Below are 27,746 nucleotides of genomic sequence, written 5' to 3'. Positions count from 1 at the left end.
TAAACTTAATGAGATCTACAAGAAAACTAATGAGACCCTCGATGTTATATTGGGGAACCAACTAGAAATTAAGCATACACGGACTGAAATAACGAATATTATACAGACTCCCGACAGCAGACCAGAGGAGCCCAAGAATCAAGTCAATGATTTGAAATGCGAGGAAGCAAAAAACACCCAACCGGAAAAGCAAAATGAAAAAAGAATCCAAAAATGCGAGGATAGTGTAAGGAGCCTCTGGGACAGCTTCAAGCGTACCAACATCAGAATTATAGGGGTGCCAGAAGATGAGAGAGAGCAAGATATTGAAAACCTATTTGAAGAAATAATGACAGAAAACTTCCCCCACCTGGTGAAAGAAATGGACTTACAGGTCCAAGAAGCGTGGAGAACCCCAAACAAAAGGAATCCAAAGAGGACCACACCAAGACACATCATAATTAAAATGCCAAGAGCAAAAGATAAAGAGAGAATCTTAAAAACAGCAAGAGAAAGAAACTCAGTTACCTACAAGGGAATACCCATACGACTGTCAGCTGATTTCTCAACAGAAACTTTGCGGGCCAGAAGGGAGTGGCAAGAAATATTCAAAGTGATGAATACCAAGAACCTACAACCAAGATTACTTTATCCAGCAAAGCTATCATTCAGAATTGAAGGTCAGATAAAGAGCTTCACAGATAAGGAAAAGCTAAAGGAGTTCATCACCACCAAACCAGGATTATATGAAATGCTGAAAGGTATCCTTTAAGAAGAGGAAGAGGAAGAAAAAGGTAAAGATACAAATTATGAACAACAAATATGCATCTATCAACAAGTGAATCTAAGAATCAAGTGAATAAATAATCTGATGAACAGAATGAACTGTTGATTATAATAGAATCAGGGACATAGAAAGGGAATGGACTGACTATTCCTGGGTGGGAAAGGGGTGTGGGAGATTCGGGAAGAGACTGGACAAAAATCGTGCACCTATGGATGAGGACAGTGGCGGGAGTGAGGGCGGAGGGTGGGGCGGGAACTGGGAGGAGGGGAGTTATGGGGGGGAAAAAAGAGGAACAAATGTAATAATCTGAACAATAAAGATTTAATTAAAAAAAAAATATGTTGTTAATCTTCGCCCGAGGATATTTTTTCCATTGCTTTTTAGAGTGGAAGGGATGGAGGGAAAGGGGAGGAGGAGAGAGAGAAAGAAAGGAAGAAAGAAGCATCGATGTGAGAGAGAGACACACATGGGGGTTGCCTCCCCCATGCACCCTAGAAATCGAACCTGCAACCTCGGTATGAGCCCTTGACAGGGAATGGAACCAGTGACCCCTCAGTGCCCAGGCCTACCCTCTATCACATCTACCAGGACAAATTTTACCTTCTTTTAAAATGTTAGCATTAAAAATACTAGCATTTTATTTATTTTAGCACAATATACTTAAAATGTTATCATTGTGTCATGTAACCAGCACAAAAACTCAACTTTTACCTTAAATGTCACGTCCTCAGAAGATCTCAGAGGTGAGGCGTGGTATAATTCCTCGGGGTGGGGCCGACCCACCCACTCATCCACTGATGGGCAAACTGACCCATCGGGCGACTGTCCCCACTTCATTTCCAGGTTTACCGCCTCTTACCAACCCCCACAGGCCCAGTGAATCAGCGCCTCCACCCCCGGTTACCCGTTCCCTCGTGTCTGAGAGCAGGAGGGGGTGGCGGTGGCGGCTTTAAAACCAACCTGGGAACCTTACTTCTATCCTCAAGTTGCTCCGGAAGAATCTGGAAAGCCTGCCATTCTCTGGGAGTGAAATGGCCAATTCCAGCCAACAACTCCAGACACCCGTGCTCCAGATCGCTTCCCGCGCTTCCCCACCCCCCACCCCCTCCCCCCTCAGAGTCACTGCGCAGGCGCGTGTCTATTACCTGCCCACTTTCGGGGGAACCGCCAATCAGCGCACAGGCCCAGTGTGCGCCCCGGCTGGGAACCCCCTGCCCCGGGTGGTTGGGTGTCAGTCCTGCGTTGCACTGGGTTCCTGCACCGTCTCAGTCCTGGGCCGTCAGCTCCAGGTAAGCGGGAGCCTGCAGCGCCGGCGGCTGTCTGGGGCGGAGCTGAGCACAGTGGAGGCGAATGGGCGCCAGAACTCGAAGTCACGTTCGTCCACGAGTGCGTCTCCTCGGCCTGGCAAAGATCTTGTGAAATCTACCGTTCCCAGACCTGTGGAATCAGAACATTTAATTAATTTTTAGTTAGTCAAGGAGATTTTGATCTGAACAATAATTTGAGAATTGCCATGTTATCGCCAAAGAATGGCTGTGTTTGGTGGAGGAAAGTTGGGGAGGAGAGAAGACGAGGGGGAGGCGAAGGGGGTAGTAGCCACCATTGGAGAACCCACTGCCCTACGTTGCCTCCACCTCTTGGCCAATGTAAACATCCCTTAGTCCTCCCGGAGATCTTACAGTTAAGGATCATCGTTACAAATTCACAGATGAGCTCAGTTAGGTTCAGGCAAGTCAAGAATCATCCCATATGGCAATGATTGAAACAGGGCGCCCTAACCGGTTTGGCTCAGTGGATAGAGCGATGGCCTGCGGACTCAAGGGTCCCAGGTTCGATTCCGGTGTAGGGCATATACCTTGGTTTCAGGCACATCCCCAGTAGGGAGTGTGCAGGAGGCAGCTGATCGATGTTTCTAACTCTCTATCCCTCTCCCTTCCTCTCTGTAAAAAATCAATAAAATATATTTAAAAAAAGAAAAAGAAAGAAAGAAACAGGGCTAGCAATCTACCACAGTTTTTTTGTTTTAAGTTGTGTTTAAGCAGTGATTCACAAAGTAAGGTTCGAAAGGCCAGCAGCATCACCTGGGAACTTTTTTTTTTTTAGAAATACTGCACACCAACTGAGTCAAACGGAATTGCTGGGGATTGTGGCCCAGCAACCTTTTAACCAGACCTAGAGGTAATAGGCAAGCTAAGGTTTGAGGACAATTTTCATAAAGAACCAGGGGAATGTTTTAAGCTGGAAGATAAAGGGATTATATTTGCACTTAGAGAGATCAGTTTAGCCCAATTAATTGGAGGCACCATTTGTGTTTTAAGGTAGAAAAAGGAGTAGAATGGTAGCAGTGCCTTTGAAACCAGTTGTGTTCACTTCATGGTCTATTTTGTTAATGGCCTGATTTATGAAAAGTGGGGAAGACTGATTTGTATAAGACAGTGGTTCTCAACCTTCTGGCCCTTTGATTACAGTTCCTCATGTTGTGACCCAAACATAAAATTATTTTTGTTGCTACTTCATAACTGTAATATTGCTATTGTTATGAATCGTAATGTAAATATCTGATATGCAGGATGGTCTTAGGCGATCCCTGTGAAAGGGTCGTTCGACCACCAAAGGGGTCGCAACCCACAGGTTGAGAACCGCTAGTATAGGAGCTTGGGAAATGGAGGGCACAATGATACTTGGAGTGAATATCTAGCAGTTACATATTTTCTCTTTTGATTTTAGCTTTCCCATTATGCTCTGCAATTTACTAGCTGCATGATATTGGGCAAGTTTCAAAAAACATCTTTCAGCCTCTATTTTCTAACCTCTGACTACTCTATGCAACCTCACCTCCAATTCCATGCACTCCCCATCTTTTCTTTTCCAATTTAAAAAGTAAACTTCCTTTTAGAAGAGTTATGGATTTACAGAAGATTTGCAAAGATAGTACAGAGAGCTTCCATATCCACTCCCCCCCCCCACACACACACACAGTTTCCCTTATTATTACAGCTTACATGTGTATGGCACATTGTCACAACTAATGGACCAGTACCGATACATTGTCAGTAACTGAAATCCATATTTAACTCAGATTTCCTAGCTTTTCCCTTATGCCTTTTTTTGTTCCAAGATCCCACCAAGCACTTTACGTTTAGTTGTCATGTTTCATTAGGCTCCTCTTGACTCTTTCTCGCTTTCCTTGTTTTTTATGATCTTGACGGTGTTGAGGAGTATTTTGCAGAACGTCCCCCTATTTGGGGAGTTTGATGTTTTTCTCGTAGTTACACTAGGGTTGTGGATTTTGACGAGGAAGACCACAAGAGGTAAAGTACCTTTCTCATCACATCATATTAAGGGGGTGTACTATCAACATGACTTTTAAAAATATATATACTTTTATTTATTTCAGAGAGAGAGAAACATCAATGATGATAGAGAATCATTGATCAGCTGCCTCCTGCACACCCCACACTGGGGACTGAGCCTGCAACCTGGACATATGCCCTGACCAGGAATCCAATGGTGACCTCGTAGTTCATGGGTTGACACTCAACCACTGAGGCACACCAGCTGGGTTCAACATGACTTTTCACTCTTGATCTTGACCTTGATCACCTGGCTGAGGTAGTGTTTGTCATTTTTCTCCAGGACAGAGTTACTCTTTTCCTCCTGTCTTTTCAAACTTTCCTCTTAAGAAGGAAGTTGCTATGTGCAGCCCACGCAAAGAGTAGAGAAAATTCAAGGCTTTTAGCCTGGTTCATGTGCCCATTTTTCTTAATATGTATACCTGCTATATACATGGGAGAGACCCAGGAAAACTGAGGAGTAACTCACCAAAATAACTGGAAACAAAAATGATGGGGGGGGGGGCGGAGGGGGGCGGGGGCGGGGGTGGTCAATTATGGGAGGGTACAGTAAAAGGATTAATGCGGGTACGATTGTTGTGTAGATTTAAGTCATTGTCTTCTGCACTGATAAAAATTCCTAGAGCTAAAGTCATCCTAGCCCAGCCCAGGGAGACATATCTACAAATGAAGGTTTCCCTTACAAATGTAAATATCTTTTTCAAAGGGTAACTTTTATTTTGTTTTCTGAGCTTCTCCTAAGTGCACTCTTTCTTAAAATTAACTAGCCTGCAATAATCCTTATGCCAAAGAGGCATATTTTGGGGTGACAAAATCTGTTCCTCTAGCTCCTAGACTATAAATTGTACATCATGTTACTATACTGAATACTATAGACAGTTGTGACACAGTGGCATTTGTGTAATGCCTTGTGCTAATGGCGATAGGAAATTTTCAGCTCCATTATAATCTTATGGGACCACCATAATACAGGGTGGAGCAAAAGTAGGGTTATAGTTGTTCTTAAGGGAAATAATACAATCCTCCTATCTAATAATAGACAAACATGGTCATTGACCGTACCTTCGCTACACCTCCCATTGGCTAATCAGCATGATATGCAAATTAACTGCCAACAAAGATGGCGGTTAATTTGCATACATAGGCTCCAAGTAGCAGAGGGAAGACTGAAGGTGAGCCGGAGCCACAAAGACAGAAGACGAAAGACAGAAGACTGAAGGCGGCTCCAGCCGGAGCGAAGGCCTGGGTGCCGGGTGCTGGAGGAAAACCTGTGCTCGCAGCCAGAAGGGAAGGCCTATTGCATGAATCTCTTTGTGCAACAGGCCTCTAGTAATAAATAATAATACAAAAATAAACTTTAACATACTCACAACTATAAACCTATGTTTGCCCCATCCTGTATGTGCAGTCCCTCATTGATCAAAATGTTGTAAGGATTAAAATCACCAAAGCCTTAATACCTATCATTACATATAGTGTGGGCAGGTAGGGAGACTAATTTGGAAGAGACTTAAGGCTTTATTTGATGTAGTTCTGTGTTGGTATTTATCAAAAGCTGAGTGTATTTTAACATTCTGGAACTTCTCTTTATATGTAAGTAAATTAAGATATGTGTAATGTAAAAAAAGTAACACTTTATGGTATAGGTATGTGGATTTAGCTAGATTTCTTAGAGCTTTTTGCCTTTTATAAGATAGTCTTACAATACTTTTTATTGTACATATGTTAAATGGCAGCACTGTATATTCAAATTATTATTGACTCAATTTTTACAGCTCTAATTGAGGATGGTAGCTCCTAACTTATAAGGTTGTTCTAAGAGCTTAATTGAATTAGTGACTGTATGAAAGATCTGCCTTTAGTGCCTCACATATAAAAAACCATCTTTTGATCTGAGTCTCCCAAAGGAGCAAACCTTAGTCCCAAGAAAGAAGTGAGGAAAGGATAAGCAGTGTGGTTTATGAGTAGGAAGAATAGCATGACACAGAATGGAAATAAGGTTGACGAAAAATAAAACATTAAAAAAGTAATAACGGCCCAGTACTTCAGAGGACCATAGCCAGCTGAAGATAATAAGGTATGAAGGACTCTGAATGGTTAGTTAAGCATGGAGCACTTGGTCCTGCCTCTTGGTAATTGACAGGCTTAAATAGAGGAAAGAGTTAATTAGTTAAAAAGTGAAGGCTTGAAGGGAGAGTTAAAATATATCAAGAAGCAATAGCTTATAAAAATATGAACTACATTAAAAAAAAACTTGAGAGAGTCTGGAGGACAAAGGTGGAGGCAGGGGACACTATTCTACACTGAACAGCATTTAAAAGCACTAATCAAATGCAATGTATGGGCTATATTTGAATCTATTGAAATGTAAAATAGCTCTTCGTTAGCAAAGAACAGTAGGCATGTATTAGCTGGCATTTATATGATATCCTTATTTTAAAAAGGCGTAATCTCCCTTTTATAGGTTAAAGAAATGGCATTCAAAAAGAAAACCATGCATTTTCTTAAAAATACTCAGTAAATATCCAGGAGTCAATATCCTTTTACTAATGTTAGCCCTTATGTTGTGAAACACTGCCTCCTGTAGTGTGTTGTTATAATAGCTTTTATTGATGGAGATTTTATACAACTATTTCATTTTTCCTATTCTGCTGGTAGAATATTATAGGGTTATGAGGAAAGGGAGAGTAAAAGCAAAAGTTGAGAAAGTGTTAGTGTGAGAAGGGAAAGAATACTGTGTTAATGGCTCAGACGCTTGGAGGAATTTGATTGGCTTAAAAGAGGTGTAGGTGGGTATCTTAAAAACAAGCCAGGACATTTTCTCCCTAACTTTTTATGTTGAAATTTTTAAACCTACAGAAAAGTTGAATGGATTGCAGTAAACATAGATATACCTGTGTATACCTTTTGGCTAGATTTACCAATTGTTGTCTTTTTGCTATATAGTTGCTTTTTCTCTATTTATTCAGTAAGTTCTCACTTAATGTTGTTGATAGGTTCTGTAATTTGAAGCAAAATGATATATAATAAAACCAGTTTTACCATAGGCTAATTAATATAAATAAGAATTAAGGCCCTAACCAGTTTGGCTCAGTGGATAGAGTGTCTGCCTTCAGACTGATGGGTCCCAGTAGGGGGTGTGCAGGAGGCAGCTGATTAATGTTTCTCTCTCATCGATGCTCTAACTCTCTATCCTTCTGGCTTCCTCTCTGTAAAATAAAACATATATATTAAAAGAAAAGAATTAAGTTCCTGTGGCATCTCATCAACATTATAGCAATACAACATTGAACAAAACAATGTTATTCAAGGACCTGCTGTATATACATTTTTAAATTAAACCTTCTGAAAGTAAGTTTCAGTCACCAAGATGATTCCCCCACTATGTTTCAGTATATTTTTCTTTTCTTTGTTAAAATATTTTTTTATTGATTTCAGAGAGAAAGGGGGGAGAGAGAGAAAGATAGAAACATCAGTGATGAGAGAGAATCATTGATCAGCTGCCTCCTGCACACCCCACACTGATCAAGCCCACAACCCGGACATGTACCCTGACTGGGAATCAAACCATGACCTGGTTCATAGGTCGACCCTCAACCACTTATTATTGTTGACAGTATTACAGATGTTTCCCATCCCCCCTCCCCCGCCCCCATATATATATTTCTTAAGTAAAAGGACATTTTGTTTCTCTTTTTCTTATATATATATATTTTATTGATTTTTTTTTTTTTTTTTACAGAGAGGAAGGGAGAGAGATAGTTAGAAACATTGATGGTAGAGAAACATCGATCAGCCGCCTCCTGCACACCCCCTACTGGGGATGTGCCCGCAACCCTGGTACATGCCCTTGACCGGAATCGAACCTGGGACCCCTCAGTCCACAGGCCGACGCTCTATCCACTGAGCCAAACCGGTTTTGGCGGACATTTTGTTTCTTACCTATAATAATTAATGTGATACATTAAAAACAATACTAATGTAATATCTGTACTAAAATTCTCATATTTGACCTCAAAATGTTTAACTTTTAAGATTAAATCAGGGATTGCACCTTTATAGCCTTAAATCGAGAACTTCTTTAATTAGCTTGAAATGGAATATTTGGGGCAAGAATATTTTATAGACAATGCTATGTATTTAATACTGCATCACATCAGGAAGCTAATAAGGCCTGTTTGTTCAATATTTTTTGTTGTTTTTTGATTAATAAGAAATGTGTGAGGTGAACTTTACAAATATGAATTCCTGTTTTTCAAAGAACTTCCAATGATTTTAGCATTCATTGATGATTCTTGTGTGAATGTTTTAATACATTGGTGATTGTAGGATCATATTTTTAATTTAATGTCTTTTCTCATCCGTTGAAAGGATTTCTGTCTTAGACCCAAATCTACTTTCTCGAACAAGAAAGTCGTTAAGTTTGACTTCATGTCAGTGAATGGGAATAGCAGCAGTCCAGCCAATATGTTCTAAGATGCAAAAGTGGTGCATACTTGGCGCAGCCTATGGTGTATCCTTGGCAAAAGCTAGGTGGCAGAGGGATAGATAAGTTAGAAGATGCCATCAATATGCCAAGCCAGTCAAACCACCCTTGTCAGTTTGTGAGGCCTGCGGGGGGATATCCACTGCTGGCTGTCTTGAGGCTAAAGCCAGGCCTTACTAAAGGACACATTGCCTTATCCACCACCACCTTTGTTTACAGTTCAGTGGAGTTTGAAACTTTCAAGCAGGAGCTAGATGTCCCATCTGTTTGGACTACTTGAAAGACCCAGTGACCCTTCATTGTGGTCATAACTTCTGTCTCTCCTGCATCAATATGTCCTGGAAGGATCTAACGGATACTTTCCCCTGCCCCTTTTGCCAATTTTGCTGTCTAGAAAGGAAATTTGCAAGCAACCCCCAGCTGGGCAGTTTGACTGAAATTGCTAAGCGACTCCAGGTAAGAAGAAGCAAGAGGAAGAAACAAGAAGAGCTTTTATGTAAAAAACACAATCAAGTTTTGAGTTTTTTTCTATCAAAAGGACTTAGAGGTTTTATGTCCACAGTGCAGGTTCTCCAGTGATCACCAGAATCAATAAGGTCTGAATTTGAACAACTGAAGTTGTTTCTCCAAAATGAGTGAGAGACTGTTCTTCGGCAATTAAAAGATGAAGAAATGGATATTTTATTTTATTTTATTTTATTTTATTTTATTTTTTAAGAGGCCAGATCGCGACTGCCTTCTTTTTCTTTTCTTTTCTTTTTTTTTTTTAATATATTTTATTGATTTTTTACAGAGAGGAAGGGAGAGAGATAGAGAGTTAGAAACATCGATGAGAGAGAAACATCGATCAGCCGCCTCCTGCACATCTCCCACTGGGGATGTGCCCGCAACCAAGGTACATGCCCTTGACCGGAATCGAACCCGGGACCTTTCAGTCTGCAGGCTGACGCTCTATCCACTGAGCCAAACCGGTTTCAGCAAGAAATGGATATTTTAACAAAACTAAACGAAAACCTAACAAAATTTTCAGATCATGTTTCCACATTAAAAAACCTCTTAAAGGAGATAGAGAGCAAATATGTGAAGTCAGACCTGGAATTCCTGACAGAAGTTAAAAAGTATCTACCATAGATATAAAACCTTAAAGGCCCCTCTACCTTTTCATTCCAATTAAAGGAGTTATGGTTCCCATCTTCCTCCACAATATTCTGGCCTAAACAAAATTATCAAGCGATTTCAAGTTGATGTATTTCTAGACCCTGAAACAGCACATTGTAAACTTACTGTCTCAGGTGATAGAAAGACAGTGCAGTATGGACATAGGGTGAACAACTTATCTCGTAACCCAAGGAGATTTTATCATGGCCCAGCTATTCTGGGTTCGAGGGATATAATTCTGGAAGACAGTATTGGGAGGTAGAATAGAAAGACAAGTTTGAGTGGGTCTTGGGTGTCTATAAAGACTCTATTTCCAGAAGGAGTCAGAATCCATCAGTTTTTTTTGCAGGGTGGATTGTGGTGTATCGAGCAAAGTGGTCAGAATAATTATATTGCTTTGGGTCCTAAAAATATATATTTTGTGCCAAAAGTAATGCCTAGTAAGATTGGCATTTTTTAAGACTATGAATTGGGTGAGGTTTCCTTTTACAATTTGAGTGATAGATCTCTTCTCTATATTTTTAATGATTGTTTTACAGGAGCACTTTGGCCTTATTTCTATACTGGGATGGACTCAAAACCTCTCAGAATCTGTACACTAACAGATTCTGAATAATGAACTATTGTAAGACTCTTGTTTCTTTTAAGTTCGTGGACAAAACTAAGCTAGTGTATCTGCCTCAACAATTCCGTGTTTATTTTTCCTTTAGACAACCAGAATGGTTTTTATCTCAGTTTGGTCAACTTCTAGAGAAGGTGGCTAAATGCCTAGTTTACAGATAACTTATCAGATCCAATTTGGAAAGTGGTTTAGAAATTCTAAGATCAAATACTTATTATTAAAATATATTACTTTAGCAGTCCAATATTGACAAAATCCAATAACTTTTCTGTATTAATTGCCTCCATGTTTTCCCTTAAAAAAGAAAGCCTTTACTAAAGGCATGCATGGCCACTCCAGGACCACCTGCTCTGGAAAGGCAGCCACTCGACTTTCATCTGTTTACCGCAATAATTCTCTGTAATGTGTTTTGTTCTTTTTATTATGTCTTTGTCAATTTTGACTTAGTACATTGGATTTTCTGCGGAGACGCTCATATCATTTATAAATAAAGACTTTTTTACTTTTTTTTTTGTAATCTAGGTCCTTTTTCTTTTCTTGCCCATTTGCACTGACTTAGGACCTCCAGCACAGTGGTGATTCTTATTTTGATTGGTCTTGCTCCTCATTTTACTGCTCACATTTACTCAATTTTTATACTTTTTTTTTCTGTTACATTTTCGTTACCTAACTTTGATAGCTCCCAGTCTTCACATAAAATAATTTCTGTTTAATTCTGTCAATTCAATATTACCTAACCATTTCCCCACTGATGAATGTTTATTTGGGTCATGTCTAACTTTTGCAAATAAGGTACATTGAATATATATTTACACTTTTAAAGTGTGGTGAGATTCATCATTCTTTTTCTTAAGATTTTACTTTACTTTCTTTCTACTTCTAATAGATATTCAGTTTGAAACTTTCAAACTACATCTAGTGTTTTTGCAGAGTGAATTTCTGGATCTTCATCTTTATTGGGTAAAAAGTCTCCTTTTTAAATATATTTTTATTGATTTCAGAGAGGAAATAAATATTTTAAGAACTTAATGTCTGTAGGTTATCCTGATATTTAAAAGTTTTTCAGGGTATAGAATTCTAGTTTTGAAATAACTTACCCTTATATATTATTTGCATTTTTATTGTGAAATCTATTGTTATAATGTCTGAAGTAGACATTACAACAATAGACAATGCGCATTAAGCACAACTGCTAATACTGTATATAGAACTGGTCAGTTGCCCTAATCATGAATTCATATCCAGGGATTGTCACCTGGCTTCCCAATGAAAAAAAAAAAAACCTTAGGTTCCATATGCTACAGTTTCAATCATCTTAATCTCTCATAAATTCTGAGACTAAAATTAAAATACTGGACACCAAAATAATGGAATGACATGGGTAGAAATGGACATCATGATTGGCTGAAGTACTTGCGTAACTCCACACTTTGGCATGTATAGGACGATAAAGTGTAGGGAAGGAAACCTGCAGTCTGTACTTCATCAAAGATAAGCCTAGAGCTCAAAAAAGTAAAAACCTGTACAGCCAGTGGTTTTGAGGAAGGTGGTAGCCTCATGATAACTATAATATTAGATGAGTCTTGCTTTCTGGATTGTTTCTGCTTGAAGTGAACCTTTCACAAGATCAAAGCACCTAAAGGATATTATGCTGGGAACATTGAGCTTACCAAGACTATGAGTGTATAGTGACTCTGCTAAGTAAATGGCTACTTAAAAAATGTCTGCATGTAGGGCAGAATTTTGACTGAGACTTGATTTTGTTATTACATGTTTGGTTTTGCACAATTATTGCTCTCTCTGGGCTTAATTAATTGAACATTTTTTATGATTCCATTTCATTTCCTCTATTGAATTAATATTTTATAACTTTTTAAAAAAATATGTTTTATTGATTTTTTACAGAGAGGAAGAGAGAGGGATAGAGAGTTAGAAACATCGATGAGAGAGAAACATTGATCAGCTGCCTCCTGCACACCTCCTACTGGGGATGTGCCCTCAACCAAGGTACATGCCCTTGACCAGAATCGAACCTGGGACCTTTCAGTCCACAGGCCAGCGCTCTTATCCACTGAGCCAAATCGGTTAGGGCTTTTATAACTTTTAAAAATATTTCTAGTGGTTCCCTAATCCTCACCTGAGGATATGTTTTTATGTATATTTGAGAGAGAGAGAGAGAGAGAGAGAGAGAGAGAGAGAGAGAGAGAGAGAGAGAAACATTGATTGATTGCCTCCCATGTGTGCCCTGACAAGGAATTGAACCTTTTGGTGGAAGGAATAACACTCTAAGCCAACTGAGCCACCAGGCCAGGGTTACAATATACATTTTTAAGTAATCTGGGGCCACCTTTAAATAATATACCACTTCCCCCCCCTTTTTTTTTTAATGTTTATTGATTTTAGAGAGGGATGGAAACATCAGTGATGAGAACCATTGATCAGCTGCCTACTGCACGCCCCCCAGGGTGTTGAGCCCATAACCTGGGCATGTGCTCTGACCGGGAATCAAACCAACAACCTTTCTGTGCATGGGACAACACCCAACTGGCCAGGGCGTATTTCACTTTTATATATGCTAGAAACTATACTATAGGTTTTGCTATTATTACTTTAATTAGCAGTTATCTTTTAGAGTCATTACCTTCTTTATAAGTATTTATCCTGCACTTTTGAGAAGTATTTCCATAGGTTAGTGAATTATGAGTTGACAAGTTTTTTTGTTTTAGCACTTTAAAGATGACACTTTTAAAATATATTTTTTTATTGATTTTAGAGAGGAAGGGAGAGGGAGAGAGAGATAGAAACGTCAATGATGAGAGAGAATCATTGATCAGCTGCCTCCTGCACACCGCACACCAGGGATTGAGCCTGCAACTGGGGCATGTGCCCTGACCAGGAATTGAACCATGACCTCCTGGTTCATAGGTCGATGCTCAACCACTGAGCTATGCCAGCTGAGCAAGATGACACTTTTTTAAAAAAAAAATCACCAAAAAAGCGTTTTCCACTTAAAAGTGGTGAAGACAATTAAGATTTGTAAAGACTATATTTACTGATTGAATTATACAGCATATGGCTTCTCTCCTAAATAAAATCAAGCAGAATGCACAATAGTTTTTAAATATTTCATCATAATCTTACTGTACAGATTGCAAGAAGTTATCAATTATATCCAGTATAAAATAAGGCTAAATATTATGGTAAATATATCACTTGAAGAATAGATATGAAACCTGCCATTCAAATCTTAAAATTAAACCTTTCCAATTTTAACCCAGAAAAATGTCAGTCATACTGGGTTTTACTTTTAGCAGAAACGAGATTGCCCCTGTAACTAGTGCAGGAAAGCTATCACAGTTCTGTAGCTGAAGATTCTATAGCATAAATCTTATTGTGCTACTGTCTTCCTCCTTCTTCTGGGAAGGTAATTTTTACAAACTCTTATATCCCAGTCATGTTTGATGTTGTTCTTCCTCCATCTCTTGCTCTGAATGATGCTACCCTGACAGAATGTCTTTTGATTATAGTTTTCTGGTGTATTTCCAAATTTCAATGTTTTTCTTCTCCTTAGTAAAATTAGGCTGTAGCTGTTTCAGGATCTAGAACCAAATTAATCATGAATTGATAGTTTTGTAGACTGTAATGTGACAAAAAGCCTGTAATCATCATTCTGTAGTTAAAATGCCCTGGAGTTTTTATCATTTGATAGCTATTGTGGGTACTTTAATATCAATATTGTCAATCTGACTGATGCTGTTTCCTCTGCTCTCTCACTTATTAGAGCTTTGAGTATGAAACAAAAATGATCTAATATCTTATTTTTATACTTTAAGGCTTTCGATGCTTCAGCCTGTTCATTTTCTAATAAGAGCATATATTGCTCAAAACCAGAGTTTAATCTCTCTAATATTCTGCAGCTTTAATGTATTTATAATAGAGTATAATAATACTCTTTGGGCTTTTGCCTCTTTGAGGCAGCTGCTCTGTGGAAGAACAGGTGAGCCCAGTGGGAAACTCTATTGCAGACAAACCCTCTAGGTCCTCCCCAAAAAGCTAGACTCATAGTATTTCCCTTCGGGCCATTCCTCATGCTACTATTTGGAATCAGTTGGCAATCTCAGCGATCTGTCAGGGTATCCTATATAATAAAAGGCTAATATGCAAATCAACTGAACAGCAGAACCACTGGTCACTTGTCGGTAAATGTTTCCCTCCACGTCCCGCATGGTTCAGGGTTCAGTATCTGGAAGAGGAGCCACACACAAATGAAAGAGAAAAGACAAGAGATAATTTGGGAATATTGGGGGACCAGGTGGGTAAGTCCAACTCAGGAGAAAGGACTTCCACTGGTGCTCAGGCCGCACCAACCTTTTGTAGTCAGAGGTAAACAAGGTAGGTAGTTACCATAGTTACACAGTTCTTGAAGTTTCACTTGTTTTGACCATAGTTACACTTCCTGCACTTCCCTCAGCCCTTTAGCTTCCCAGATAAGATCTAGGGAGTGTTATAAGGTCAAGCCTAATTATGCTAAGAGGACTGTGCCCTCTAAGCTGAGACTTGTTTGTGACTTTGCCAACAGGTCAGTCCGAGGCTTAACCCTATATCAGTTTCCCACAGGCACTATGACACGCACTGACCACCAGGGGCAGGCGCTCAACACAGGAGCTGCCCCCTGATGGTCAGTGTGCTCCCATAGGGGGAGCACCTCTCAGCCAGAAATTGGGCTCACGGCTGGTGATTGCAGCAGTGGTGGTGGGAGCCTCTCCTGCCTCTGCGGCAGAGCTAAGGATGTCGGACTGCCGGCTTAGGCCCGCTCCCCATCCTCTCGTTGGTAATAAAATTCCTCCCAGCATAGTGAGCAGCAGACAAGGCTGGGAGAGAAAGCTTTTAGCTTCTCCCAGGTTATTGCAAGAGCAGTGGCAGTTGTGCCACATGGTTAGTCAGTGGGTCTCTGAGAACAGGCCCAGTCAAGGCTGCCACGCTTCAAGTACAGTCTGTCAAGACGACTAACTCAATGCCCTGAGCAGAGAACACAGTGCTCACCCAGCTGACCCTGCATGGCCAGCTCTCCAGTCGCTGAGTCCAGGATGAAGAGGACAGCTCTTCTGCCCATCCCATGTGCCTTTCCATCCACCTCCTTGTGTCTCACCTGGAAGCCCAGACCCAGAACCTGCTGTGTGCCACTGCTAATCACAGGTTGGCCACCAGGAGCCCCCAGAGCTGCTGACCCATGGGCAGGAGGCACAGGGTCCTCCTATGAGCAAGAATCCTTGCACTCTGAAGGACCCCAGGGTAGTTTTATTTGTTTCCTGATGCCTGTCCCCACCCCTGCTGGATTGTGCACACTCTCTGCCACCTTCCAGCCTAGTACAGATTTCTGGTCCCACCCTTAAATCTCATTCTAATACCACAGTGGATCCTCCCCACATCCAATGCACCCTACTCTGCTGCCATGTTCATTATATCCTATATAATCCTATATAATAAAAGCCTAATATGCTATGTGTCCAGTAGTCTGTTTAACCAATGAAACCATAATATGCTAATGATATGCTAAGGCCACTCACTGTTCACTATGACATGCACTGACAACCAGGGGGCAGATGCTCCAACCAGTATGTTAGCTTGCTGCTGGGGTCCAGCTGGTTGGGACTGAGCAAGATGGGTTGGACATGCCTTGGAGACCTCCTGGTTCATAAGTCAATGCTCAACCAGTGAGCCCACCGGCTGGGCTCAGAGGTCTTCTTTCAGGCCTCCCTTGTCACCCAATCTAAGATTGATGAAAGAACAGACTTTTCAGTGAGACACTGCAAGTGAGATTTTCTAGGCTCCACTAGTCTAATAGGGAAAAGATTACTAAACTTCCCAGACTGTCAGGGATACCAGCAAACGATGGTAACAGCCCCCTGGGTTTCCTTCTGACTTGTGAACATTTAGCATAAACCTAATCACAGCATTTGGCACATTTGCCCTTGATCTACTAGAGTATCTTAGGCAGATAAGTGTAACATACTTCAAATTTTGGTTTAATTTTTACACTTGTATTTCCTTTTATTTTAATCTGCTGGTTGTATTAAGCATGAAAGTATTAATCTAACAAAAGAAAAAAGCCCAGCAGAGTGGCTCAGTTGACTGTGCACCTTGAGATTGTCAGTTTGATTCTGGTCGGTTGGAACTGGGTTGTGGGTTCCATCTGATCGTAGCTTTTCTCTCTCTTCCTATCTTTAACTCTCTAAACATGTCCTCGAGTGAGGTTTGTTTTTTTAAAGGAATTAATCTGTATAGATGACTTGGCTATTACTTCTGATTCTTGATATTCCATGTGTCATATAATATTGAATCCCACCTTTAAAGTGTAAGCATAAAAATACACTGAAGGCATTTAGGAAGATTTTAAATATTTATTTAATTTCTGAGGAAGGAAGACTATGTATATATTCCCTTAAACCCCAAAGCCATACAACACTGTCAAAAGTTTGACTTTAAACGAAAGTGCCAAAATATATTTGTAACATTACGGATTATGATTCGTATCTGTAAGGGTTCAAGGACATACGATAATAATAATACATGACTCAAAAAAATGAAAGGTTAGCCTGGCTGGTGTGGCTCAATTGATTGGACATCATCCCATGAACCAGGAAGTTGTCAATTTAATTCCTGGTCAAGGGCACATGCCCACTTGCAGGCTCGATCCCAGTGGGGGGGCCATGCAGGAGGCAGCCCATCAATGTTGCACTCTCACATCAACGTTTATTTCACCTCTCCCTTCCTACTTTGTTATTTTTCCCCCCAGTATTATTTTGTCTATTAGGTGTCTCTTACAGCACCATATAAATTCTATCAGCTATCCATTTCTGCCTAAAATGACCATTAGGGTTTTGATGGCAATGATTCTGTATATTGCTTTTGGTAGTATTACTATCTTAGTAATATAAAGACTTCCAGTCCATGAGAATGTGATATCTTTCAATTTACTTAGGTCTGTAATTTCAGCAATGTTTTATAGTTTTCAGTGTATAAGTCTTGCTCTCCTTGGAAGGTTCAACTTCCTAGTTACACCAAAGGGTGGAACACCTGGAATTCTCAGCTGTCTCAGGTGTGAGAAAAAGAGTATGAAAGAAGATGAGACCTAAAAGTCTGATCAAGACACCATTTTTAAAAATAGACTTATAAATAGCTGGAAGACCTGCTTGGTTTGGTTCAGTGGATAGAGCATCTGTCTGTGGACTGAAGAATCCCAGGTTCGATTCCTGTCAAAGGCATATGCCTGGGATGCAGGCTTGATTCGAGTAGCGGGTGTGCAGGAGGTAGCCAATCAATGATTCTCTCATGACTGATGTTTCCATCTCTCTCTCCCTTCCTCTCTGAAATCTATCAAAATGTATTTAAAAAAATAGTTGGAAGCAATCAGTACCTTACTCTCAACACATGCAAAAATAAAATAACTGCAGGGGATTGTCAAGGGCGGGGGAAAAGAAAAAGACATATGTAATACCCTTTGTGATACTGTAAGCAATAAAATAAAAAAAATAACTGCAAACTACTGAGTCCCCCCTGATTCTATTGTCTCTGCCACTTGGAATGTATAAGGAACTTACGCATAGAGCTGCATCCTAAAACACAGACAAAAACATTCTAGTCCTAAAATTTCAGAAACACTTCAGAAAGAATTGATCAATCATTGTTCCAAATATTCCACACTTGCATTTGTTCCCATTCACATTGCTCTTAAAGATAAATGGGGAGAAAAAATGAGAGAAAAGTCCCAAGTGTTGAAGTCACAGAAGTGCCTTTTTACAAAATTTTGGTGCTAACCCTGGCCAGTGTGGCTAAGTTAGTTGGAGCATCATCCGTGAGCCAAAGGGTGGCAGGTTCGATTCCCAGTCAGGGCACATACCTCGGTCCATTCTGGAGGCAACCAATAAATAATTCTCTCTCACATTGATGTTTCTCTCTTTTCCTCTCTAAAAATCAATCAAACAAAAAACAATTTTGATGCTAGATCACTGATAGTTGCACAAAATTCTACCTACACAGGGACCTATGTAATACTTTCAACAATATTTAAAATAGATATGAAATAAAAATAAAAGTATGATTTAAAAAAATTCTACCTACTGCCTATAAGTTACAGGAAGAAAATGAACCAAAGTGACAGTTCATCCTTCGTAATCTCTTAAAGCACAGATGGTAAGAGGTTTGGGATCACACCCGACATAGAAGTAAGGCTTTAGCACCTCAGAAAAAGTATCCCTGAAGGAATAGATGTGAGACATGTCATTCAAACTGTAAAAGGAAACCTGACCCAACTCATAGTCCAGATAGATGCCAATCCCTCTGGGCATTTCCTGCAGCACAAGGGTGACAGGAACAGGCCCTCGAGCCACATAGTCACCATCCTGCAGCTGAATCGTCCAACATCTCTTCCCCCGTCTGAGCAGGGGCTTCTTTCTCTCCTTGGAAAGGGAGTCTTTACAGACCCCCACGGCCCACTCAGGCTTGCCATCCACCTGGACCTCCCAGTAATGTCGGCCACAGTCAAACCCTTCAGAACCCAGGACAACTGGGTCGACTGCAAATCCCTTCGGATTTTTATGAACTCTCTGCTTTTTCCTCACAAATGTCACAGACTTTTTATCCTCAGACACAAGCAGATGAGGATGTGCAGTTTCGGGATCCAGAGTAACTTCTTCTCTAAATGTCTGCATGATTTGCAGCAGGGCTGAACACTGTGGAGGAAGACTGAATTCTTCTCTCTTATACTCCAAGCAATAGACACCTGGAGGTTCTAGGTTATCACAACGGTGGAGGACACCCTTGATGTTCATCAGCAATTTCACATCTGACACCACACTCGTCTCTGCCATCTCCTTTCGTAGAACTCTAAGTTTGGACATGTGGTCTGAAAATGCAGCTTTGTTTGCAGTGAGATTCCATAGAATGTGCTTCTCTTGTTCAGCTAGCCTTGAGAGAACTGCCGCTTGCTCACACTCTATGGATGCTAGCACACTCTCATATTCAGAGGCTAACTTCGCTCTCCGCCTTTCCACCTTTTCTCTCAGTTCTGATCGTTGCCTGTCTTGAGTGGCTAATAGTTTCTGAAGGTCTGCCAGCTGCTTCTTCAGGGGCTCAATGTAACTTCTGAGCCTTTGCCTGTGATGAGAGGCAGCCTCCTCCATGGGCCTCACCTGGTGGCCCTGGTGGTCAGGGGGCTGAGTGCACAGGGGACACAACAACTTTAGGTCCTCCTCACAGAAGAGGGTCAGGGCCTGGTTGTGCTTCTCACACAAGCGCCTCTCTTCCTGCTGCTTCATCTTGGCCCCGGTGATCTGGAGGAGCTTGGCCATGTCAACCATCCTTCCCAGCTGGGTGTTGCTCCACAGGTGCCTCTCTTTGCATGGGTGACGGCACACAGGGCAAGGGAACCTGTCCTGCAGATCAGCCCAGGACTGCTGGATGCAGGAGCGACAGAAGTTGTGTCCACATTCGATGGTGACAGGGTCTTCCAGGTTACTAAGGCAGATGGGACAGTTGATTTCTGTCTGGAGTTTTGCCACAGCTCCTTCACCTGCCATTTCTCTTGGTCAACTAAGGTCAGCCCCTGGTGTCCTGTGAGGTCCTTAGCTACAGAGGTAGGTGCCCAGAGGAGCTCCACTGCCCACCTGCAGACAATCAAAGTAGCTGGATGACTACTGTCCTTGGCAGCTCCGAGGATATGAATCCAAGTTCAGCAATTCTCGATGACTCTTAAGTACCGATTGGTTCCTGGGGATGAGAAAATACAGTTTCATGTAAAAAGAAGAAAAAAAGACTACTTACTATTTGTCTTGTTGCCCTGCCTTGTTAGCTGCCACCTTTAAGGGAACCATTGATTTCTTTTCCCCAGCCCGACAGGTCACCTACGCCCATATTAATCACTGTGGTCTGCATGGAACTGCAAAAGTGTGAGAATGTTTCCTGCTAGATTCTCTGTCCTTGGGCTAAGTTTCAGCTTTAGTCACTTATTATCTAGGGCCATGGTCCACAAACTGAGGCTCGCGAGCCACATGCGGCTGTTTGGCCCTTTGAGTGTGGCTCTTCCTAAACCTTAGGATACCCTAATTAAATTAATAACAATATGCCTACCTATATAGTTTAAGATTTAAAAATTTGGCTCTCAAAAGAAATTTCAATCGTTGTACTGTTGATATCTGGCTCTGTTGATGAATGCGTTTGCTGACCACTGAACTAAGGGATTAGGGGAAGTCCTTAACATCAGGTTAAGAAATGTAAAAATCCCAACTTGAATCACTTCCGATTTTTGAAAAACCTCAGCAACAGATTTGACACTTTTTGTCTTAAAATACAGTTATTTCTGCCCTGGCCAGTGTGTGCCACCGATTACAGTGTTGACCCATGTACATAAGAGTCTTGGGTTTTCTGGTGAAGAGCATGTACCTAGTGCAGGTTTGATCCTTGGCTCCAATGGGGGCGAGCTCAGGAGGCAGCCAATAGACTTGTCCTTCACAGCAATGTTTTTCCCTTTCTCTTCCACCCCACTCCCTCACTGCCTTCCACTCTCTCTAAAACCATCAATGGAAAAAGATTCTCAGGTAAGGATTAACAAACAAACAGAACACAACAGTTATTTGTGGTAACACTGAATTCATGATACAGTCAAACCTCATCTCCCATCTCAAACAATTCAGTTCTCTTGAACAAACTGTTCAGAGAAAATGTCTCAGTTGTCGACCAAAGCTTCAGTTTTCCACCTGACAGCTTTTTCATACTGACACATTGGCATGACAAAAAGTGACTCAGACCAAAAAGAAAGAAGAAAGAAAGAAAGAAAGAATGCTTTTTTGTTTCTGGCTAAATCAATAATTAGCACAATTTTAAACCCTAAAGTGACCATCCAGAGAGCTAATGCAAGCTTCCTCGGTTTGGCTCCGTGTATAGAGCTTTGGCCTGAGGCCCTAAGGGTCCCAGGTTTTATTCCATTTAAAGGCATGTGCCTGGGTTGCAGGCTCCTCTGGGCCCTGCACCTGGTCTGGGCATGTTCAGGAGGCAACCAATCAACATGTTTCTCTCACATCCATGTTTCTGTATTTCCCTCTCTCAAAAAGTCAATGGGAAAATATCCCTGGGTGAGTATTACAAAAATAATAAAGATAACTACTGTTGCTAAGGGTGTGAAAGTGCTCACAAAACAATCAGAGCTAATTGAAAAGGAGAAAAACTTGTTGATTGGATAAGTGAAAAGCAGATAGCCAGTCACAGCATTTCCTAAACAGTTGAGAAGACAGTTGAACTTTCCCTTACAGTCAGCACTGATCCTAGTAGAGGCCAAGAAGAGGCTGGAATGGCCTCCACGTTGGGTCAGTTTGGTTTCCACAAGGTCACCGAACAGCAAAGGCAGTATTATGAATTTTTACAACTCAGGCTGCAAATTAACACACATTTGGAAGACCTTAATTCCCCATTACTGTAACCTGCATGTAACCTTGGTTTCTGTGCAGCTGCCCTGGCTAAAGCTGTTGAATGACGAAAATACTGGCCGGGTCTCAGGGTTTCCTTTAGGGATTGAGAGATTTTGGGCCACCTGCTTGTACTCTGAGTGTCTGCAGGCCTATTAAGAAAGTCCAGTCAACAGGGGGTCTGAGCATCTGGGACTCAGGCAATATCTCTAACCTCAGCAGGCCCTCCTGTACAAAATCACAACCACCGATCGCCGCCTCTACCCAGACCCGCCCTCCCTGAGACATAATGGAAGGAAGTCCACATGCGGCTCCTGACCAGCACCGTTAGGGGCTATGTCACCCCCTTAGTTCGGGTTGGGATCCTGGTTCCCATAATTTTAGCAAAAGCATTTGATGGCTTAGGAAGGCCCCGAACCATAATGAAAGCATGGGTCCTAAAATAACCTGAATCCGCATGAGAATTCCCTGGCCAAGTGCCCAATGGGCCCTTCCAGGGCCGCTGCACAGAAACCATGGTTTTTAGCGCCCACGGTTCTGGGCAACTCTATGCAGCAGGTGTTTGAGGACCTTTGCCTTGGCTTTACCACATACAAACGTTCCCATTCCTGTTCCTGACCCCTTCGGGGTCATATCTGGATATTTAAAAATTTGAAGAGCATTTAAGTGACTTAAGGTTCCGGCAGGGACCAGGAAAACATAAGTAACCGTATGTGTTTTAAATAAGCGGTACCCCAGGTTGGATTCCCTTTGGAGGTAAGTGTCTCTCTGCGGGGCACAGAGCAGGCCCTCAGGAACACACGGGTCTTCCTTCACTCTGACCTCGAGAACCTACTCGGTCCCATCTCTGGACTCACCAGCAGTCGGCTCTTGTCCGGTTCGAAGCACCGAAAGCGAAAGGAGAACCTCCCACAAGGCTCTCTAGACAGTCTGGCACAGGACTGCAGGAGCCATGACTGACCCTGGTATATATACACCATTAGAAGGACCCAGTTATTAACCACACCCACCAAAGTCCAGTGGCCCCTCCCCCAGAGGGGAGGGATGAACCAGAGTAAGAGGATTTTCAGTGCTTTCCTGAAGCCCAGGAGGATTAACTGTTAATAGGCATGATCTAATTTGCCCCTGGTAGTCTCTTGATCCTGTCAACACCATTTATTTATTTACCTATTTTTTTTAAAATACATTTTTATTGATTTCAGAGAGGTAGGCAGAGGGAGAGAGACACAGAAACATCAATGATGAGAGAGAATCATTGCTTTGCTGCCTCCTGCACACCCCCCATTGGGGATGGAGCCCACAACCCTGATGTTGGCCCTGATGGGAATCCAACCAGTGACCTCTTGGTCCATAGGTCTACACTTAACCACTGAGCCATGCCGGCAGGGCATTTATTTATTTTTTAAAATCTCTAGGGTTGAGCCCTATCCGGTTTGATTCAGTGGATAGAACCTCAGCCTGCAGACCTAAGGGTTCGGGTTCCATTCCATTCAAGGGCCCCTAGCTTGGTTGCAGACTCCTCCCCTTCCTGGGCCCTGGAGGAGTCAACCAATGGATGTGTTTCTCTCACATCCTGGTTTCTCTAGGTCTTTCTCTCTCTCTCCCATGCTCTAAAAAGGGATGACATAATACCCTTAGGTGAGGATTAAAAAAAAAAGAGAATAGAGTGCTAACTTTGCTAGGGGTGTGACAGTGCTCACAAACAATCACATGCTATTGAAAAGGTTAAAAAGAACTGTTGTTGATTGGATTAACTGATAGCGGTTAACCAGTGATAGCATTTCCAAGGCAGTTTTATATTTAAAAAAAATCCTTTTAGCCCTAACCAGTTTGGCTCAGTGGATAGAGCATCGGCCTGCGGACTCAAGGGTCCCAGGTTCCATTCCAGTCAAGGGCATGTACATTGGTTGCAGGCACGTACCCAGTGGGGGGTGTGCAGGAGGCAGCTGATCGATGTTTCTCTCATCGATATTTCCAACTCTCTATCCCTAACCCTTCCTCTCTGTAAAAAATCAATAAAGTATATTAAAAACAAAAACACACACAACAAAAAACAAACAACCAAACAAAATTCCTTTAAGGCACTGATCTTAGCAGAAACCAAGTGGCTGAAATGGCCTCCACGTTGGGTCACCTCGGTTGCCACAATATCAAGGAACAGTAAAGGCAGTATCATGAATTTTTTCAACTCAGGTTGCAAATTAACACGCATTTGGAAGATTTCAATTCTCCATTACTATCATCTGCCTGTGAATGTCGCCATGTATCCCCAGTCCCTGGCTAAAGCTGTTAAATAACTAAATACCGGCCTAGTCTCGGGGTCTCCATTAGAGACTGAATGACATTGGACCACCTGCTTATACTGTGGGTGGCTCTCTCCAGGCTGATTAAGGAAGATCAAATCAATCTGGTTCTGATCATCTGGGATTCAGGCCCATGGCTCTAACCTCACCCCTGTCCTCCTATACACAAACACTCTCACCTACCTCCACCTGTACACAAACCAGGCCTCACTGAGACATAAGGGAAGGAAGGAAGTCCACTTGCAGTTTCTGACCAGCACCGTGAGGCCTTTGTCACCCCCTTCGTTCAGGTTGAGATCCTGGTTTCTGAAATTTTAGCAAAAGCATTTGATGGCTTAGGAAGGCCCTGAACCATAATGAAAGCATGGGTCCTAAAATAACCTGAACCCGCATTAGAATTCCGCCGTGAAGTGCGGACTGGGGCCTTCCAGGGCAGTTGCACAGAAAGCGAGGTTTTTAGCGCCCACGGCTCTGGGCAACTCTGTGCAGCGGGTGTTGAGGACCTTCGCCTTGGCTTTACCCCATACAAATGTTCCCCTTCCTGACTCCTAGGGGGTCAGACCTGGATATCTAAAATTTGATAGGGCATTTAGGTGACTTACGGTTCAGACGGGGGCCAGGAAAACATAATTAACCGCTTGTGTTTTAAAATAAGCCAATCCCGAGTTTGGGTTCCCTTTAGAGGTACATGTCTCTCAGCTGGGCACTGCTCAGGTGCTCAGGAACCCACAGGTCTTCCTCACTCCGGCCTCCCGCACCCACTTGGTCCCATCTCCGGGCTCACCAGCAGCAGACTGCTCTTCTCCGTCCTGAAACGCCAAAAGGGAAAGCTGAATCTCCAACAAGGATCTCTCTACAAAGCGTGGCACAGGACTGCATGAGCCCTAACCTGAACCTGATATATATACTCCATCAGAAGGCTCCACTTATTAACCACGCCCACCAAAGTCTATTGGCTCGTCCCCCACGGGGGAGGGGTTAACCAGGGTAAGGGGATTTTCAGTGCACTCCTGAGGCCAAAAAGGATTAAAGCTGTTAATATGCATGATCTCATTCGCCCCCTGGCTATTCTCTCTTGGTCCTCTCAGCACCAGGTATTTACCTACTTACATACTCACAATTTTTTTTTTTTTTTACAACTATCCTGACTTAGGCCACACTTTTTTTTTTTTTCATGACTAATGCAACAGTCTCTTACCTCATTTTTTTTAAAAAATATTTTATTGATTTTTTACAGAGAGGAAGGGAGAGGGATAGAGAAACATCGATGAGAGAGCAACATCGATAAGTTGCCTCCTCCGGTGTGCCCGCAACCAAGGTACATGCCGTTGACCAGAATTGAACCTGAGACCCTTCAGTCTGCAGGCGGATGCTCTATCCACTGGGCCAAACTGGCTAGGGCCGTACTCACTTTTTTTTTTTTTTTAAATCTTTATTGTTGAGCTCTATCCAGTTTGGCTCAGTAGGTAGAGCATTGGCTTACAGACCTAAGGGTTGGTCAGACTCCATTCGGCAAGGGTCCCTACCTTGGTTCAAAGGTCCTCCCCTGCCTTGGCCCTGGTTGTGGCATGTGCAGGAGGCAACCAATCAATGTGTTTCTCTCACATTCAGGTTTCTTTCTCTCTTTCCCTCTCTCTTCCACTCTCTCTAAAAACCAATGAGCAAATATCCTCGGGTGAGGAGTAAAAAAAAAAAGTAATAAAGAGTGCTAATGTTGCTAAGGGTGTGAAAGTGCTCACAAAACAATAATCATGGGCAATTGAAAAGGTACACAAACTGGTTGTTAATTAGATAAACAAAAGCCAGTGATAGCATTTCCAAGACAGCTTCATATAAAAAATCTTTCAGGATAGTAGGGGTGATTGGATCAATTTAAGAAGTGTTTATTTATAAATTAAACAGTACATAAGACCTGTACTGTGTTTATAAGAAACGTTAGAACAGAGAATCATTTGAGGGTCTGCTGGTATTAATTCAATTTACATTATTTCTAATGGGAGAAATAGGATTCAGTTTTTGAACAAATCGCTTTTCCAACAGGCTACCAGGATGAATTAAGTTAGGGAACCCAGGCTCCACTATATATCAAAATTTACTTGCTTTTCATTTACACTTCTCAAATGCAGGATATATCCAACTGTGTACCTAAGTCAGTGGGATTCGGAGCTGATTAGATTTACTCTGAACTCCAAGCCACCTAGGAAAACTGATTTATCACATGCATAGAATGCAATTCAAGGTCAGGAATTCAATGTGAGAAAAAGCTGGGAAGCAGATACACACACATTAGTCTTTGAAGTTGGTGAGCTACAACTAGTCAAGATAATTGAGCTTTCCCTTACAGTCAGCACTGATCTAAGTAGAGACCAAGAAGAGGCTGAAGTGACCTCCGTGTTTGGTGTCCTTGGTTGCCACAGTGTCGAGGAACAGTAAAAGCAGTATCATGAATTTTTTTCAACTCATGTTGCAAATTCACGCACATTTGGATGACCTCAATTCCCCATTACTGTAACCTCCCTGTGATCCTTGCCATGGCTATATCTCCAATTATCACCTCAGTCCCTGTTTAAAGCTGTTGAATAACTAAAATACTGGCCAGGTCTCTGCGTCTCCTTTAGGGATTGAGAGACTTTGGGCCACCTGCTTATACTGTGGGTGGCTCTCTCCAGGCCGATTAAGGAAGATCAAATCAATACTGGTTCTGAGTATCTGGGATTCAGGCCCATGGCTCTAACCTCTCCCCTGCCCTCCTATACACAAACACTCTCACCTATGTCCACCTGTACACAAACCCGGCCTCCCTGAGACATAATGGAAGGTAGTCCACATGCAGCTCCAGGCCAGCAACATGAGGCTTTTGTCACCTGCTTAGTTCAGGTTGGGATCCTGGTTTCTGAAATTTTAGCAAGCATTCTATGACTTAGTACAAAACTCCCCAAAGGACCCAAACCATAATAAAAGCATTCGTCCTAAAATAACTTTAATATGAAATAGGATTTTCTTTCAAAGTGAGGACCAGGCCCCCATAGAGAGCAGCTGCACCCAAAGCGGGGTTTTTACCACCCACGGCTCTGGGCAACTCTGTGCAGCGGGTGTTTGAGGACCTTCGCCTTGGCTTTACCCCATACAAACGTTCCCATTCCTGACTCCTCGGGGGTCAGACCTGGATATCTAAAATGTTAAAGAGCATTTAGGTGACTTAAGGTTCTGACGGGACCAGGAAAACATAGTTAATTTCATGTGTTTTAAAATAAGCCAATCCTGTGTTTGGATTCTCTTTGGAGGTACATGTCTCTCAGCAGGGCACAGAGCAGGCACTCAGGAACCCAGTGGTCCTACTTCACTCCAGCCTCCCACACTCACTTGGTCCCATATCACGACTTACCAGGAGCAGACAGCTGCGGTCAGGTCTGTAATGCCAAAAGGAAAAGGCGAATCTCCCACAAGGATCTTTCTACAGTCTTACTCAGGACTGCATGAGCCATGACCTGACCCTGGAGTATATATACCATTAGGCGGACCTAGCTATTAACACAATGCCTGCCAAAGTCCAGTGGCTCCTCCCCCACTAGGGAGGGGTTAGCTAGTCATATTTTCAA

The 27,746-nt window shown here is 42.1% G+C and overlaps 1 protein-coding gene and 1 pseudogene across 1 annotated transcript; one reads left to right on the top strand and one right to left on the bottom strand.

The window, feature by feature from the left end:
* The first annotated feature begins 1,797 nt into the window (after positions 1–1,797).
* On the top strand, positions 1,798–10,379 carry LOC118658470 (annotated as a pseudogene).
* Positions 10,380–18,547: 8,168 nt separating this feature from the next.
* On the bottom strand, positions 18,548–19,963 carry LOC118658469 (putative tripartite motif-containing protein 75). Its single transcript, XM_036314014.1, has one exon. It carries the CDS (start codon positions 19,961–19,963, stop codon positions 18,548–18,550), a length of 1,416 nt encoding a protein of 471 aa, XP_036169907.1.
* Between the last annotated feature and the right edge of the window lie 7,783 nt (positions 19,964–27,746).

The sequence above is a fragment of the Myotis myotis genome, unplaced genomic scaffold (genome assembly GCF_014108235.1).
Source record: "Myotis myotis isolate mMyoMyo1 unplaced genomic scaffold, mMyoMyo1.p scaffold_m19_p_6, whole genome shotgun sequence".
Lineage (NCBI taxonomy): Eukaryota > Metazoa > Chordata > Mammalia > Chiroptera > Vespertilionidae > Myotis > Myotis myotis.
The sequence above is the reverse complement of the archived record's forward strand: the minus strand, read 5'-3'. Positions and strand labels throughout refer to the sequence as shown.